The sequence below is a fragment of the Megascapheus bottae genome, chromosome 5 (genome assembly GCF_031878675.1).
Source record: "Megascapheus bottae isolate mThoBot1 chromosome 5, mThoBot2.hap1, whole genome shotgun sequence".
NCBI lineage: Eukaryota > Metazoa > Chordata > Mammalia > Rodentia > Geomyidae > Megascapheus > Megascapheus bottae.
In genome coordinates this window covers 25,724,854-25,738,874 of record NC_143513.1, presented here as the reverse complement: position 1 = coordinate 25,738,874, position 14,021 = coordinate 25,724,854, and the positions used below count along the sequence as shown (strand labels likewise).

The 14,021-nt window shown below is 38.1% G+C and overlaps 1 protein-coding gene and 1 non-coding gene across 2 annotated transcripts in view; both read right to left on the bottom strand.

Annotated features, from left to right (window-relative positions):
• The window catches only part of Abca13 (ATP binding cassette subfamily A member 13), a 355,049-nt gene that overhangs the window by 75,944 nt on the left and 265,084 nt on the right, over nt 1-14,021 (bottom strand). The window contains exons 52-54 of the mRNA XM_090332320.1: nt 12,974-13,130; nt 7,714-7,967; nt 324-516 (exon numbers count right to left, since the gene is read on the bottom strand). Coding sequence (XP_090188446.1) covers nt 324-516; nt 7,714-7,967; nt 12,974-13,130 — 604 coding nt within the window. The remainder of the gene's footprint in view (nt 1-323; nt 517-7,713; nt 7,968-12,973; nt 13,131-14,021) is intronic.
• LOC150063140 (small nucleolar RNA U13) lies at nt 12,087-12,190 on the bottom strand. The gene has a single exon (XR_016535766.1). It is a non-coding gene; the product is annotated as a small nucleolar RNA U13 (small nucleolar RNA).

Sequence of the window (14,021 nt, the reverse complement as noted above, 5' to 3'; positions counted from 1 at the left end):
CAAAATTATGATACAGAAAGAAGATTGTGATACAATAGATGGAGGTGATAGAATGCCAGCTTTGAGCACAAAAGCTAAGCAAGAGTGGGAAGCCCTAAGTTCATTTCCCAGTATAGGCACACACACAAAAATTCTGAAATAAATGCTATCAATTAACTGGTGATTCATTGGCTATGCAAAGAACCACAGACTTTTGTTTCATATTAGCTTCTGTAACTTTGTGAGGAGGTATTACAGACATTCTGAAAATACTACAGTCACATCCATTCTCAGAGTTACATAGGTTCACAGCAGAGTAAAGCTAAAACTAAAAACTTCTTTACCTCTCCTTTGGGTATTCCCACAGTAACATCATCCACAGCAGAGGCCTTCTTGAAAAAGCTTCTGTAACTTTTACTAAGGTTATATAATACAAGGATGTCTCCATTGGTCCTCCCTTCAAATACTCTCATTTGCTCTTTTTCCACATCTCTATCCTTTGAAAACTTCACTGTATGTTCGTGGACTGTGTGACTCCTGGGAAAATAAAGAGAGGATCAATTGACAGCTAAGAAACTAGGCTATAGTAGTGAGATCTCTGAGGATACAGAGCCCTTAGATCTGTGAACATCAGCTTACTAGAGCACCTCAGTTGTACCATCCTGATTAATAGCAAGAATCAGCTTTCATTCCCTAATTTAAAGGAAATACACAAGTTAGTAAAAGACACTGTAGTGGACCTATCCAAAAAGAAAAGATGTGTTTAATTCAGTCATGGACCACGAGTTTGGACTCGTGGTAGAGTGCTTGCCTTGCAAGCACGAAGACCCAGGTTCAATTCCTCGGTACTACATACAAAGAAAAAAACGAAAGTGCTGCTATGGCTCAGTTGATAGAGCTCTAGCCTTGAGAAAGTGCTCAGGCCCTGAGCTAAAGCCACAGGACTGACAAGAAAAAAAATCATTTGGGACCTTTTATTAAATAATTCACTTAATAAAAGAGTGTATACAAAATACCCAAATATGATAAGCTTATGATATAAGTTAGATTACCTAAAAGAATTAGGTAGCCAGTCTTCTGTAAGGTAGTAAGTTAGCATCAACCTGTCTACGCTAAATCTGAGCTATACATGACTCATTGTGACTTTTAATCTGGTGACTTTTTTTTTTCTTTTGGTTCTAGTACTAGTGCTTAAACACAAACTGAGTGCTGTCCCTTAGGTTTTTTCACTCAAAGTAGCCCTTCAGCGAGGCATGGTATCTAACGCCTGTAATCCCAGCTACTCAGAAGGCTGAGATCTGAGGATCAGGGTTCAAAGCCAGCCTGGGCACAAAAGGACCTGAGACTCTTATCTCCAATTGGAAGTGGGGCATGGCTCAAGGGTAGGACAGTAGCTTTGAGCTGCAGAGCTCAGGGTCAGCGCCCAGGCCAAGTCCAAGTCCCATGACCCACAAAAAAAAAAAAAAAAAAAAAAGAGTGGCCCTCTGCCATTAGAGCCACAGCTTCACTGCTGGCTTTTTGCTGGTTAACTGAGCATAAGAGAATCATGGGATTTTTCTGCCTGGGCTGGCTTCACCCTGTAATCCTGAGAGTCCAGCCTCCTTAATAGCTAAGATTACAGGTATGAGCCATCAGCAACTGGCTAATCTCATGTATTTTATCTTCCAAGTAAATTTCATCTCCTCTGTAACCCACAATATCTTAAAGATTAAATAACTACTTTTGAGTATATACCAAGATCCACTACCTTGTTTTCATATAAAATATTGTGAAAAAGATCGTATTATCATGGAAGGAGGTGGGTAAAGGAGTTTAATTGTGCAATCTTTTACAATTCTTAAATTACATCAAAATAAACAGACATTTAAGTTCAAAGATAGGCTGAGGGTGTGGCCTAATGGTAGAGTGCTTGCCTAGCATGCATGAAGCCCTGGTTTTGATTTCTCCCTACCACATACAATGACAAAGCCAGAAGTGGTGCTGCAGCTTAAATGGTAGAGAGATACCCTTAAGAAAGCTCAAGAACAGTGCCAAGGCCATGAATTCAAGTCCCAGAACTAGCAAAAATACATAAATAAACCAATAAAATAAAATCAATTTCAAACACCCTAAAATCAATTTCAGTCACCCTAGCTCCTTTTAGTGTATGAGTTTTCTACCTCTGAAGTCAACATTCGAATTTTAAAGTATAATATTTCATAAACACTAGGAATCAGATAACCAAATGCCCAGAAATATATGTCAAAGGGTGTTGTTTATATCACACTTAAAAGTGTGAGAAATAAACCAGCCAAGGTTTAAAAAACACCCAAAGTTCCCCAGAGAATGCATATTGGTAGACTGTAATGAGAGGCCAGCAAAACTACTACCAGTATTTAATTCACTAATCTAAGAAGGCTCATGGAGTGTCATCAATTTGTATAAATCCATCACATTTTGCATTTTTCTGCTTCAGTATTTGCACTTTCTCTGTGCCACCCTTTCCAATGTCCTTTTTCATTCTAACAGATCTTATCTTTGTGTCCTCCTCTCCTCCATCTCCACAGCATCCCACACCCTATATTCCCTTCTCCATGTAAATTAACTGGGATGCTTTTATATGGCTGAGTCTCATCCAGAGCTGTCCATCTTAGGTCTCCAGCAAGGAAGTCAGCTACGCATCTGTTTAAATTTTTCAGTTCATTCTCCTGGCTGTATGACTGAGATTACTTCTTGTTGAGGCATTTCCCACCAATCCAAGATTCAAGTATATCCAGCTCTGCTTAGCCACCCACCCACTGGCAATCTCAACAAATGGTGTCTATCCTACAGAAGAAAGATCCCAGTAGACCCCTGATGTAGCAGACTTCCCCAATCATCAGCATACCTAATATATGGAGCATTTTCCAGGCTGTTGTGGCTCAGTCAGCACAAGGGTATTGAGAACATCTCTTCTCCAGAAAGGAGAGGACAGAACAGGTGAGATTTCCTCCTACCACCTGAACCTGGATAGCTCTGAGACTTGGCTGGGATGCTAATAAAGACCTGGGTTCTTCCCAGACAACTAAAGTCAACACAAGGCTTCAGGCTGCAGCCAACATAGAGAAGGGCAGCTGGGAAGTGGGTCTCACAATCCTCTAGCCTTGAGGGCTGCTCCATTGGTGAAAGCAGTCTGTCTGATCCCCATTCATAAGGCTGTTTTTCTTCCTCTCTTCCAAGCTTCAAATAGACTACAGTAATTTTCCTGCAGGAATGGGCTCATGATCAGGTAAAGATAGTACATATCATATACTCTAGATATTCCCTCTTTAAGAAAGAATTGGTGGGCGGGGGTGGGAGGAGGGAAATGGGGAGCAAAACATGAGAAAGGTTAGCAATGTTTATGAAATAATGCACCTTCTATCTGGTGACTATAATATAAACCTTCTATTAATTACAATAAAAATATATGAAAAAAGAAAATAAATTTTATATTATAAAAAAGAAAGAACTGGTTGTGGGAATGGAAAAGTCCAGCTGGTAAGGAAATGAGAGAGGGAGGTATGCTTGAAGCAAAATTAGGCAAGCAGAGAAGATGGGAGGCAGAGGCCTCTGTGTGGCATGGAAGGAAAGGTCGAGGAGAGCTTTACGGAACATAGCTTGTCCGGCTTAGAGAGTGTTGCTAAGAAACTTGAAATTATCCATTTTTCAAGGGGAGCAATACTAGGATTCCAACTCAGGGCCTCACCTCTTATGATCTATGATTTGACCCAACCTATCAGTTGGCTTTTTCCTGCTTAAGTCTAGAAATTTTTTTCTGCTTGGCTGGCTTGGAACCACATCCTCCAAATTTCAACTGCATAAATAGCAAGAATTACAGATGTAAACCACCTCTGCCCAAATGGACTACTTTATTTAACCTTGTGTGTGTGTGTGTGTGTGTGTGTGTGTGTGTGTGTGTGTGTGTGTGTGTGCGTATTATAAAGGTGATATACATAGAGATTACAGTTACATAAGTCAGGTGATAAGTACATTTCTTTCTGACAATGTCACACTTTCCCTTGCTCTCTTCCAGTTTTTCCCTCCCATTCCCATCCACAAGTTGTATAGTTCATTTTTAACATAGTGTCTACTGAGTATCACTTCTGCATTTGTTTGTCCTTTGTCCCATCCTTTCTATGTTCTCCTGTCCTCCACTAAACAGATAAATTTACAAAGTAGACAAAAGGAAAAGAAAATAAAAACAGCAATAAATGAAAAAAACTCATTTCCATTTCCTGCACTTCCTTTAGACAAATATCATTTTGTATGACCCGATGCACAAAAGCAATGATTAGTAATCTCTCTTGAGCTGGACTTGAATACAAAATAGACTGGGTCTCATGATCAATGTGACCTAATCCTAAAGGAGCACCAATCAACTGGTGGCTAAGTTGGATGGCGTTTCTGTGTTTTACTTTGACTTGCAACCAAAATGATTTCTGTGAATATCAAAGATGTGGTTCCAAATCTAGTTCAACTAATATGCTCTATAAAGTCAAGATAATACAGAAAGAATTTTTATTGAAGTCTTTTGATTCTATAGGATGGAAAAACAACCTGAAACATGCCAAAGGGCATTCCATGTTACAGGTTTTAGAGCAGATTGAACCATTAAGGGATATCACAGAACCAATTATGTTTGAAAAGCACTCAGAACACTTTCCTGAATTCAGTATGCTCTTGGTTATCTATAGATTCCCAAAATAATTATGGCCAAATGCAAAAGACCTTTGGGTTTGTCATCCAAAATTTCTAGTTTGTAGCTTTAAAAAAGTCATGAAAGGAAAGGATGATTTAAAAGAAGAAGGGGGGCGGGAATGGCAAAGAAATCATTGTAACAGCCTCAAAGAAAATAAAGTACCTAGAAATTAACTTAACTAAGAATGTAAAAGACCTTTATGATGAAAACTTTAAAACACAGACAAAGGAAATTAAAGCAGAACTGATGAAATGGAAAAACCTCCCATGCTCCTCACTTGGAAGAATTAATATTGTGAAAAATGGCCATCTTGCCAAGGGCTAAAAATCCAACGCAATATCCATCACTATCCCAAAGTTTTTCTTTTAGAAAATGGGAGAAACAACCCAAAATTTCATATGGAATAATAAAAGACCCCGTACAGCATTACAATTCTTAGCAGAAAGAATAGCGCAGGAGGAATTGCAATACCAGACTTTAGACTCTATTACAGAGCTATAGTAACTAAAACAGTTGGGTACTGGCACAAGAACAGGCCTGAGGACCAATGGAAGAGAACTGAAGACCCAGACATCAACCCACGAACCTATGGCCACCTAATCTTTGATAAGGGAGCCAAAAAAATAGATTGGAAGAAAGACAGCCTCTTCAACAGATGGTGCTGGCAGAACTGGTTAAGCGCCTGTAGAAAGCTAAAGTTGGATCCTTCTAAGTTGTCACCCTACAGCAGGATTAATTCCAAATGGATCAAAGACCTCAAGGTAAAAGCAGACACCCTAAAAACGTTACAAGAAGGACTAGGATATACACTAGACCTCCTTGGTACAGGCTGAAACTTTCTTAAGAAAGACACAGAAACAACAAATTAAAGATAGCTTGGACAAATAGGACTGCATTAAATTGCAGAGCTTCTGTGTGGCAAAGGACATAGCTAGCAAGTTAAATACAAAGCCTACAGAGTGGGAAAAGATATTCACTAACTATACAATAGACAAAGGCTTCATATCTAAAATATAACTACAGTTAAAAAAATGAATCTCTCCCAAACAAATCTCCAAAGAAACAACCATCCCAATAAAAGACGGACCAAAGACTTAAAGAGAGACTTTTCTTAAGAAGAAATAAGAATGGCCTATAGAGGAAATGCTCAACATCTCTGGCCATAAAAGAAATGCAAATCAAAACAACTCTGACATTCCACCTCACTCCAGTTAGAATGACCATGATCAAGAAATCCAACAACAGATGCTGGCAGGCATGTGGCCAGGAGGGATTGCTACTACACTGTTAGTGGGAGTGCAAACTCATTCAGCCACTATGGAAAGCAGTATTGTATTTCCTCAAAAGATTAAACTTAGAGTTCCCCTATGACCTAGCATTTCCACTACTTGGCATTTACCCATTTGATCCAGAAACAAGGACATTCTAAATCCACTAGCACAATGATGTCCATTGCAGCAAAAATTACCATAGCAAAGATATAGAACCAACCCAAATACCCCTCAGTTGACGACTGGATTACGAAGATGCAGAACTTATACACAATGGAATTCTATGCCATCATCAAAAATAATGACATTACACCATTTGTAAGGAAATGGAAAGACCTGGAAAAAAATCACATTAAGGGAAGTAAGCCAGACCCAAAGGAACATGGGCTCAATGGTTTTCCTCATCTGTAATAATTAGTATACATCTTGAACTCTCCTAGCAGAGGATTACAATAGCTCAAACCCTAGATACATAAGACCATAGCAAATGAGGGCAAATTTATGGACCTCTAGGACATGGAAACAAGAGCTTAATTATAAGTGACTGTTATTCTTTATGTATTATGTTTTTCTCTTTTCTCCTGTGTTGCCCTTTGGTTAATCTCATATTATTACTGTATCCCACTTTTTACCTGGCATATTATATAGATGTTTACTTGTTTATTTGAAATAGGAGGGGAAAAATGAGGGGAGGGGTGAGGGGAAGGAAATGGGGACAAAAACATAAGAAGGGATATTAATGTGGGAGAAGTAATGTACCCTCCATCTGACAAATATAACTGTAACCCCTCTACACATTGAAATAAAATATTATGAAATAATAAAAATAAATAAAATGTATACATAAAGGCAAAATCATTGTAAAAGATTAATAATGTGTCATTGCATCTTTAATAGGTCCTTCAGTGACAGGGTCTTAAATTTTTCTCCATCTGAATCCCTCTCTTTGCTGAAGGATTGACTCAACTGGAGCCTCCTGGCAAGCAGGAGATCAGTACCCAGTACCCAATACCACACACACGTGTGTACACACACATGCACACACAGAAAAAATAGGTAGAAAGAAATCCTTCCCTTTACCAAGTTCACAGAGAAATCAGTAGATTTGCTGTGAACAGAGATGTAAGATTGTGAATCCTACACCAGGTAGAATATTTTTCATCTTAGGTTTTAGAGATGTTTCCTGGAAATATTTTAGACATCTGTGCAAAGCTATATTATATCCTATTAATAGTAGATGTGTGTGTGTGTGATATGTGCATGCATGTGCACACACATCTACACATTTACCTGTACCCATTACAGCAGAGAATTGCTTCAGTTAACAAAAGTAAGACCCAACAAAAGAAGGAAAAGGTCTGGCAAAAGCTTGATGTGTTCTGTACTGAATTTTCCTACCTTCCTTCCCCCAGGAGCTAGTCATAAAAACAAATTACTTCATGGTATCACCCAAATTCATCTGAGATGCTGCAAAGCCAGAGGGGAAAAGTATGCAATTTCAAAGTGAAAAATACACTGATATAACTAAATAATTGCAAAGATTATCTCCCAGGTTGACACCTTATCTTTTGAAATTCTCCTTCCTAGGGAATTTGGTGATTCACCATAACCAAAATTTTTAAAAAAGGGAATGCAGAAACCTCACTTAGTGACACCATGCATAATTCTGATCAGACCCATTGCTTATCTTGAAACCTACAGGATGGATTTTCCTCTCCTTTATATTCCAGAGTGACTGACCTTGATGCTCCCTGCAAAACATACCTTGGCCACCACAGCAAATCCCAGTGCAACAGAATCCTCAAGAGGAGAAGAACTGTTCCTTGCAATGCCAGCTCCACATAGATCCAGCCCAGGAAGTTCATCTCAAAGGGACTCACATAGGAATCAATGCCAAAGTTGCGGGTCAGATCATATTTGATCTGATTATAGCAGAGTTCTATCAGTCCTTGTCCCAGGCAGAATTGAGGGAAAATAGTAAATACCCATTTGAGCACATTGTAGATGTTCTGTAAGTTCTGCATAGTGAAAGAAAGATATTTAAAATAAGAACTAGTCCCTGTTTTATGACATCTATGAAGAACTCTTTTTTTCTCCTTGTTTGCATGTATATTCTAGGTCTTTCCTATCCAATTCTCAGTGGCCCCAATGAACTCAATAGACAGCCATCAAACCAAGGAAGACTGTTTTTGAGACTCACGATCTGATAATATTTTGCTTGCTTTTTTTCCTTTTCTTCTCTTTGGAATTGACTTGTGTATCCTGTTTTGCTTTTTTATTTTAGTAGTATTTGGAACTGTGATTGAAAATATTTAAGTAACACACAAAATGCCCAGTTCAGGCTGGGTACAGTGGCATGTGCCTCAACCAAATCCCCAGATATCCTGGAGGCAGAGATTGGAAGGAACATGGCTTGAGACCACATATATACCAAACTCGATTTCTACCACCAACAAGCTGATAGTTCAGGAATGCTGTAATCCCAGATAAATAGAATGCTATGTAGGTCCAAGCTGGACCATGAAGAAAGAAGTAAAGAGACAGACAGACAGACAGACAGAAGTAGGGAAAAAAGAAGGGAAGAAATAAGGAAAGAAAGAAAAAGAGAAAAGGGGAAAGGAGGCAGGAGGAAAGGGGAAGGAAGAAAGAAAGGAAGGAAGGAAGAGAGGAAGAGAGGAAAGAAGAAAAGAAGAAGAGGGAGAAAGGGAGGGGAGAGGAAAAGAGATGAAAGAAACCCGTTCATTCTGAGTCTAGCATAAATTCCAAATATATGTAAATGTCATTATGAAATGAAGAATATGTATGGGTAAGTAAGTATAAAAGATATAATAAAGAATACAATGAAATAAAATAGATATGAAGACAGGGTAAAACTTTGAGCACAGTTTTTAATTAAATATGTAAAACTTCAGTATCTATCATAAGCTTTTATTATCTTTGCTATTTGATGAATATTAATTTTTCATCTGAAAATTATTAACAATGGTAATCAGTTGTTCACAGTGTGCTTTTACTAAGTAATTGTATCCTTCAGCTTCATTGTACCTTTGTCACATTTCATGCTCATGATAAATAATTCAAACTCTTAAATATGAATTCAGTTGCCAATGAGAAAATAGTCTCAAGAAATCGCTTCATGAGGACAGTCACACAGGAAGGACTTACTTGCAACCTTCTTGTTTCAAGGCCAAGGTGATTCCACTAAGAAATATAGCATTTGGGAGATGCTGGTCTCCTTAACTGAACTATAGCTGCTCTATAAAGCAAGTAACCCAGAAAGGCCACAGTAATCAGTGTAACTAAAGCAAGCTCTGGCAATATCATATTGATTTAGACTTATATTTTACTGTCTTTTTTCCTTTTGTTTAAAATATACAACTGATCTGAATATGAATAATCATATTTTCAGATAGATAAACCACAATAATCTACACAATTGATACACAAGTATATCTGTTAGATAATAAGTAGTACATATTAAATTTACAGGAACCATTCATTCTACTTCTTATTCAATAATGTACAGATTTTTCCATTACAAACTTCACTAGGTTAAATCTAATCTAGAGAATTTGGCTTGAAAATTTAAATAATAGTGTTCAATCATGTACTTTTAGCATGCGCTTTATTGTCTTTTACATATACACAGAAGAAGGTGAAGCAGGAGCTCATTTAATCTTCTTTGCTTTTCCTTAACTTTCACTAGTTATATATTTCAATTAGAAAGGTTTATCAATTCCACTTTACATAAAATCATATCCCTATATCAATTAATAGACAACATAAAATAGTTTTCTATTATTACTGAGGATATAGAAAGAGGAGAATCTTGTAGCTTTTAGCTAAGGAACTGATAACTAGTAAAATTGTACACTAATGATGATGACTCTATCTCATATTAAGGAATTCACCATGGTCTCTGTACAAGAATGAACACAGAAACTTGAGATATAGGAACACAGAAATAATGTGAAATCTATGCCTATGAAGGGAGTATACCCACACAAGTTCAAGAATGCAAAGAAATAGAAACTGTGGTTTGTTGTTATTGTTTCTTACTTTCGTTTTGTGCCTGGACTAAAGCTTGGACATGGGGTTTGCTGCTCTCACTCAGCTTTTTCACTCATAGCTGGCACTCTATCATGCAGAGAATATTGAAATCAGCCATGCCTCCATTTCTGGTTAGCTGGAGATAAAAATATTCCAGAGCTGATTTCACAGTGTGATTCTCAGATTTCAGCCTCCTGGATAGCTAGAATCATAGGCATGAGCTACTGTTTGTACAGCTTCATGAGAGTGATTTGCAACTCCTCTGGCATATTTCTAGATGCAACAAGAGTCTCACCAAGGGGGAAAAAATGATCCAGACCTTGTGTTAGGACCCAAAATGCATTATCTTATTAACTTGGTAACAATGAAACCAATCACAGTTTGTATGTACAGTTGGCAATACTGCTTACACGAGGTTTCAATTCTGAACATGAGAATCCAATTGCCTTTCTAGGTTCTTTCATTAATTTTATAAGAGCATATTTCTCTAGTAATATTTAAAATCATTTGAAATAAATATTTGAACAATGTTGAGTTTCTTAAGCAAACAGTATCAAAGGGGCAAAGAAAAAGAAAGACCTAAGCAAATGTAATTGGATGTCATTTTTATTTATTACCAACTGATTTACAGACCCATTCTTCTGAAATAAAGAAACAAAAAGCAAATATTTCCTGTTGGTTTTTGCTATTTTCAGATAAGCAATACTCTTTATTACATGCTTAAAAGATAAAAGTATAACAAATTAAATAATGTATATTTGTAAAGATTAAATAAATGCCTCTTTACCTACAATTCAGTTAAAATTCAGATAGAAAGGTTCCTAGCTTCTGTCCTCTTAAGGACTAGATAATATTTCTTCCTTTTCTTTTCAGAGCCAAATCTTCTGGGATCCCCTCTCACTGGGATTCTTTACATGGATCGAATTTGGTTTTTCAACATAATTGACGACTAGCATATTTCTTTCCCTTCATTTAATACATAATAGATATTTCAATATTTCATTATGTCTGCACAAACATGAGACATAGCAATACAAAATAGTACTGACCATCATCTGAGACACTACTAAGTCTCCTAACCCTGCCATGATTTGTGATCCTGACTTAATTGGATAGCACTCAGTCCCTCTCTCGTGGAAAATGAGACTGGAAATACATCTTTCATCTAGGAGCTGTGTACCTTCCCTAGGTGAGTTGCTCACCAGCTTTGTGCATAGGTAATTCACAAAAGGACTGCCAAGGAATTAGTGTACAAGTGAACACCTGTGTAGTCCAAAGGTGAGGGAGGAAAAGAGCAAGAATTTGGAAGGACTGAAACATGGAGACAGAGGAAAGTGCAGAATCAGCAGTTTTTTGTGCAGATACACAGGGCATGGTCCTGGGGAGGGGGACAAGGAGTCCAGAGATGACTTAAAGCAGAAGCCAAGAATCAGGACTTTCTCAGGAGGGAGGACAAGGATAGCAGGGAGCAAATGCAATGTGCCTGCAGACAGAATTAAGCTTGACACAAATGCTTACAAAGCAGTTTACAGATGGTAATGGCCTCTTTCAGACAGGAAAATGCTTCCTGGCTAGGCAACACTAGCTTGGAGAAGTCCTTTGTTTGAACTCTTGGAAAGAACACTTCAAATCATTCTCTAGTTGTGTGATAGTTCAAGAGCATGGTGAGCAGTTCTGGTTCATTCCACATTAAAGTGTCTGACCCAGTAGAGGGTGATATGTGGACAAGGCATATTTTACTGCATTCACTATTCTAGCACTAATCAATAGTTCTATCACCAAACCAGCTTGGCAGGAATTGTGCCTTGATTTTTTTTTTATCAGTTTGTCACAAAACCTGGATTCAGCTTTTATAAAATCCTGGAAGTTTTTATTTGTTTTTGTTGTTGTTTGCAGAACTTAAACTCAGTGTCTAGACACTGTCCCTGAGTTTTTTTTTTTTTTAATTCTCTGCCCCCACCCACAGCGACAGGTACCACCGGAATGCCAGGGACCCTGTTGCCACCTCCCTAGACCAGATGATCTGAAATACTACAGACTCCAGATTGACATTCTCACAAAAAGACAAGCCAATGACACTCAGTTCACATCAGATGGGTAATGTGCCCATGTCGTAACAAGGTTTAAGGGAGGCACATATCACTCAAATGTGTGATAACCCAATTATCATGCTTATGAACCAGAAAAGGATCTCTCTGAGCTTTTTTGCTCAAGGCTTGAGCTCTACTACTTTGAGCCATAACTCCTTAAGTTTATTATTATTATTATTATTATTATTATTATTATTAAATCAACTTTCTTTTCATTTTAAGAATGCATACTTTTCCATCTCCACTGAATTCTAGTAGGCAAAACAAAATAAAATAAACTTAGCACGCATCATGATATGATTCAAAAGTGTTGAATCTATAGTCTCCAGTTCATGGCTATATTTCAGGGAGTATGAGAATTAGCTGGTTTGAGGTTGTGTCTAATTTTTAATCCCTTCCTAACTCTCTGCTTACTGTCCATCATGAGGTCAGCCTTCTCATCTACATGGTCCCATCATGTTTGTTCTGTCTCACCATTCGCCCCAAATCAACAACAAAACAAAGATTATGGACCGATATTCCCGAAACTAGAAGCCAAAGTAAATCTTTCCTCCTTTGTTTATATCCAATATTTTTTTTTGCCAGTCCTGGGACTGAACTCAGGGTCTGAGCAGTCCTTGAGTTTTTCTCAAGGTTAGTGCTCTACCACTTGAGCCACAGCACCAATTCTGGCTTTTCTATATATGTGGTACTGAAGAATCGAACCCAGGTCTTCCTGCATGATAGGCAAGCACTCTACCACTAGGCCCAACTCTAGGCCCCATTTTTCTTTTTCATAGAGCTGAAACACTACATACATCCCCATCTCTCATACAGACCAGAAGTTACCTAACACAGAACCCCATTCTCCTCTCATTCATATTTAGACTCTGTCACTCGCTGACCTGCGCTTTGGAGATGATAGCCAGGAGCCTGGGCATTGTGGTCATCAGCATGGTGCACAGGCCAAAGATGAAATTTAAGGAGATGTAGGAGATAAAAGCCACATCTGGGCTCGAGAAGATTCTGGACATTAGATACATCCACGGAAGCATTGCATATCTGAAAAGGAAAATAAACAAATTTCATGTCTATTTTCTTATCATACTGATCCCTGTAACCACTGAGTTCTAGATGTGATTTTATCATCCTGTGGTTTTCTTGTTGTTGTTCTTTATTTTAGTGCAGGAATATCCTATGGTCTTCCACAGACAAAACACAAAGCACTCTTCCAGTGCCTCCGAGGACCACTGGGTGAAGCTGTATGGGGAGCTGTATGGGCAGAAAGCCCCTGACTTCTTCACCATCTCATCTGAAAGGATGTCCCTTCACTATTCCACCCTATTCATGCAAGAATAATGTCGATTTGTTATAAGAAGATCTGAAAGCAATAAGAATACAAAAAGCTACAGAATTTCCAATAACACTGTGTTAAAAATAATTGAAAGCTTAATTTCTAGAGCTGAGTGTATATTGAGCTCTATGCTAACACTTCTGTTGTGGTGTCACCTTGTCCTCCTCCTCCTTCGTCCTCTACCACCTCCTCCTCTTCTTTCTCCTTTCTCTTCCTTCTCCTCCTCATTTTCCCCCTTCTTATCCTCCTCCTCTTCCCATGGCCTGCCACCTGAAATATGGACCCATGACCTTCATCTCAAAAGCAGAACAACTGGCATGAATGAACTGAGACTGTGATTTCATACCCACAGCTGATCTATAGGTGAAGCTGATCAGGGTCAGAATGGCCCCAAAGGTAAGTAAGTAAGGGAGCATTGCCAGATATCCAAATCTGAGACAATACTCAAAATCCCTAGCATAAAACTTTCCATTTACCTATTCCTCCACACTCTTAGAGCCATATTTCACTCAGACTATTTTCTGAATGTGGCAACAAAAAGAGATATTTTTGATGCATCCAAACAAAGCAAACTGGCATTGTAAATGATAGTTTCAAAA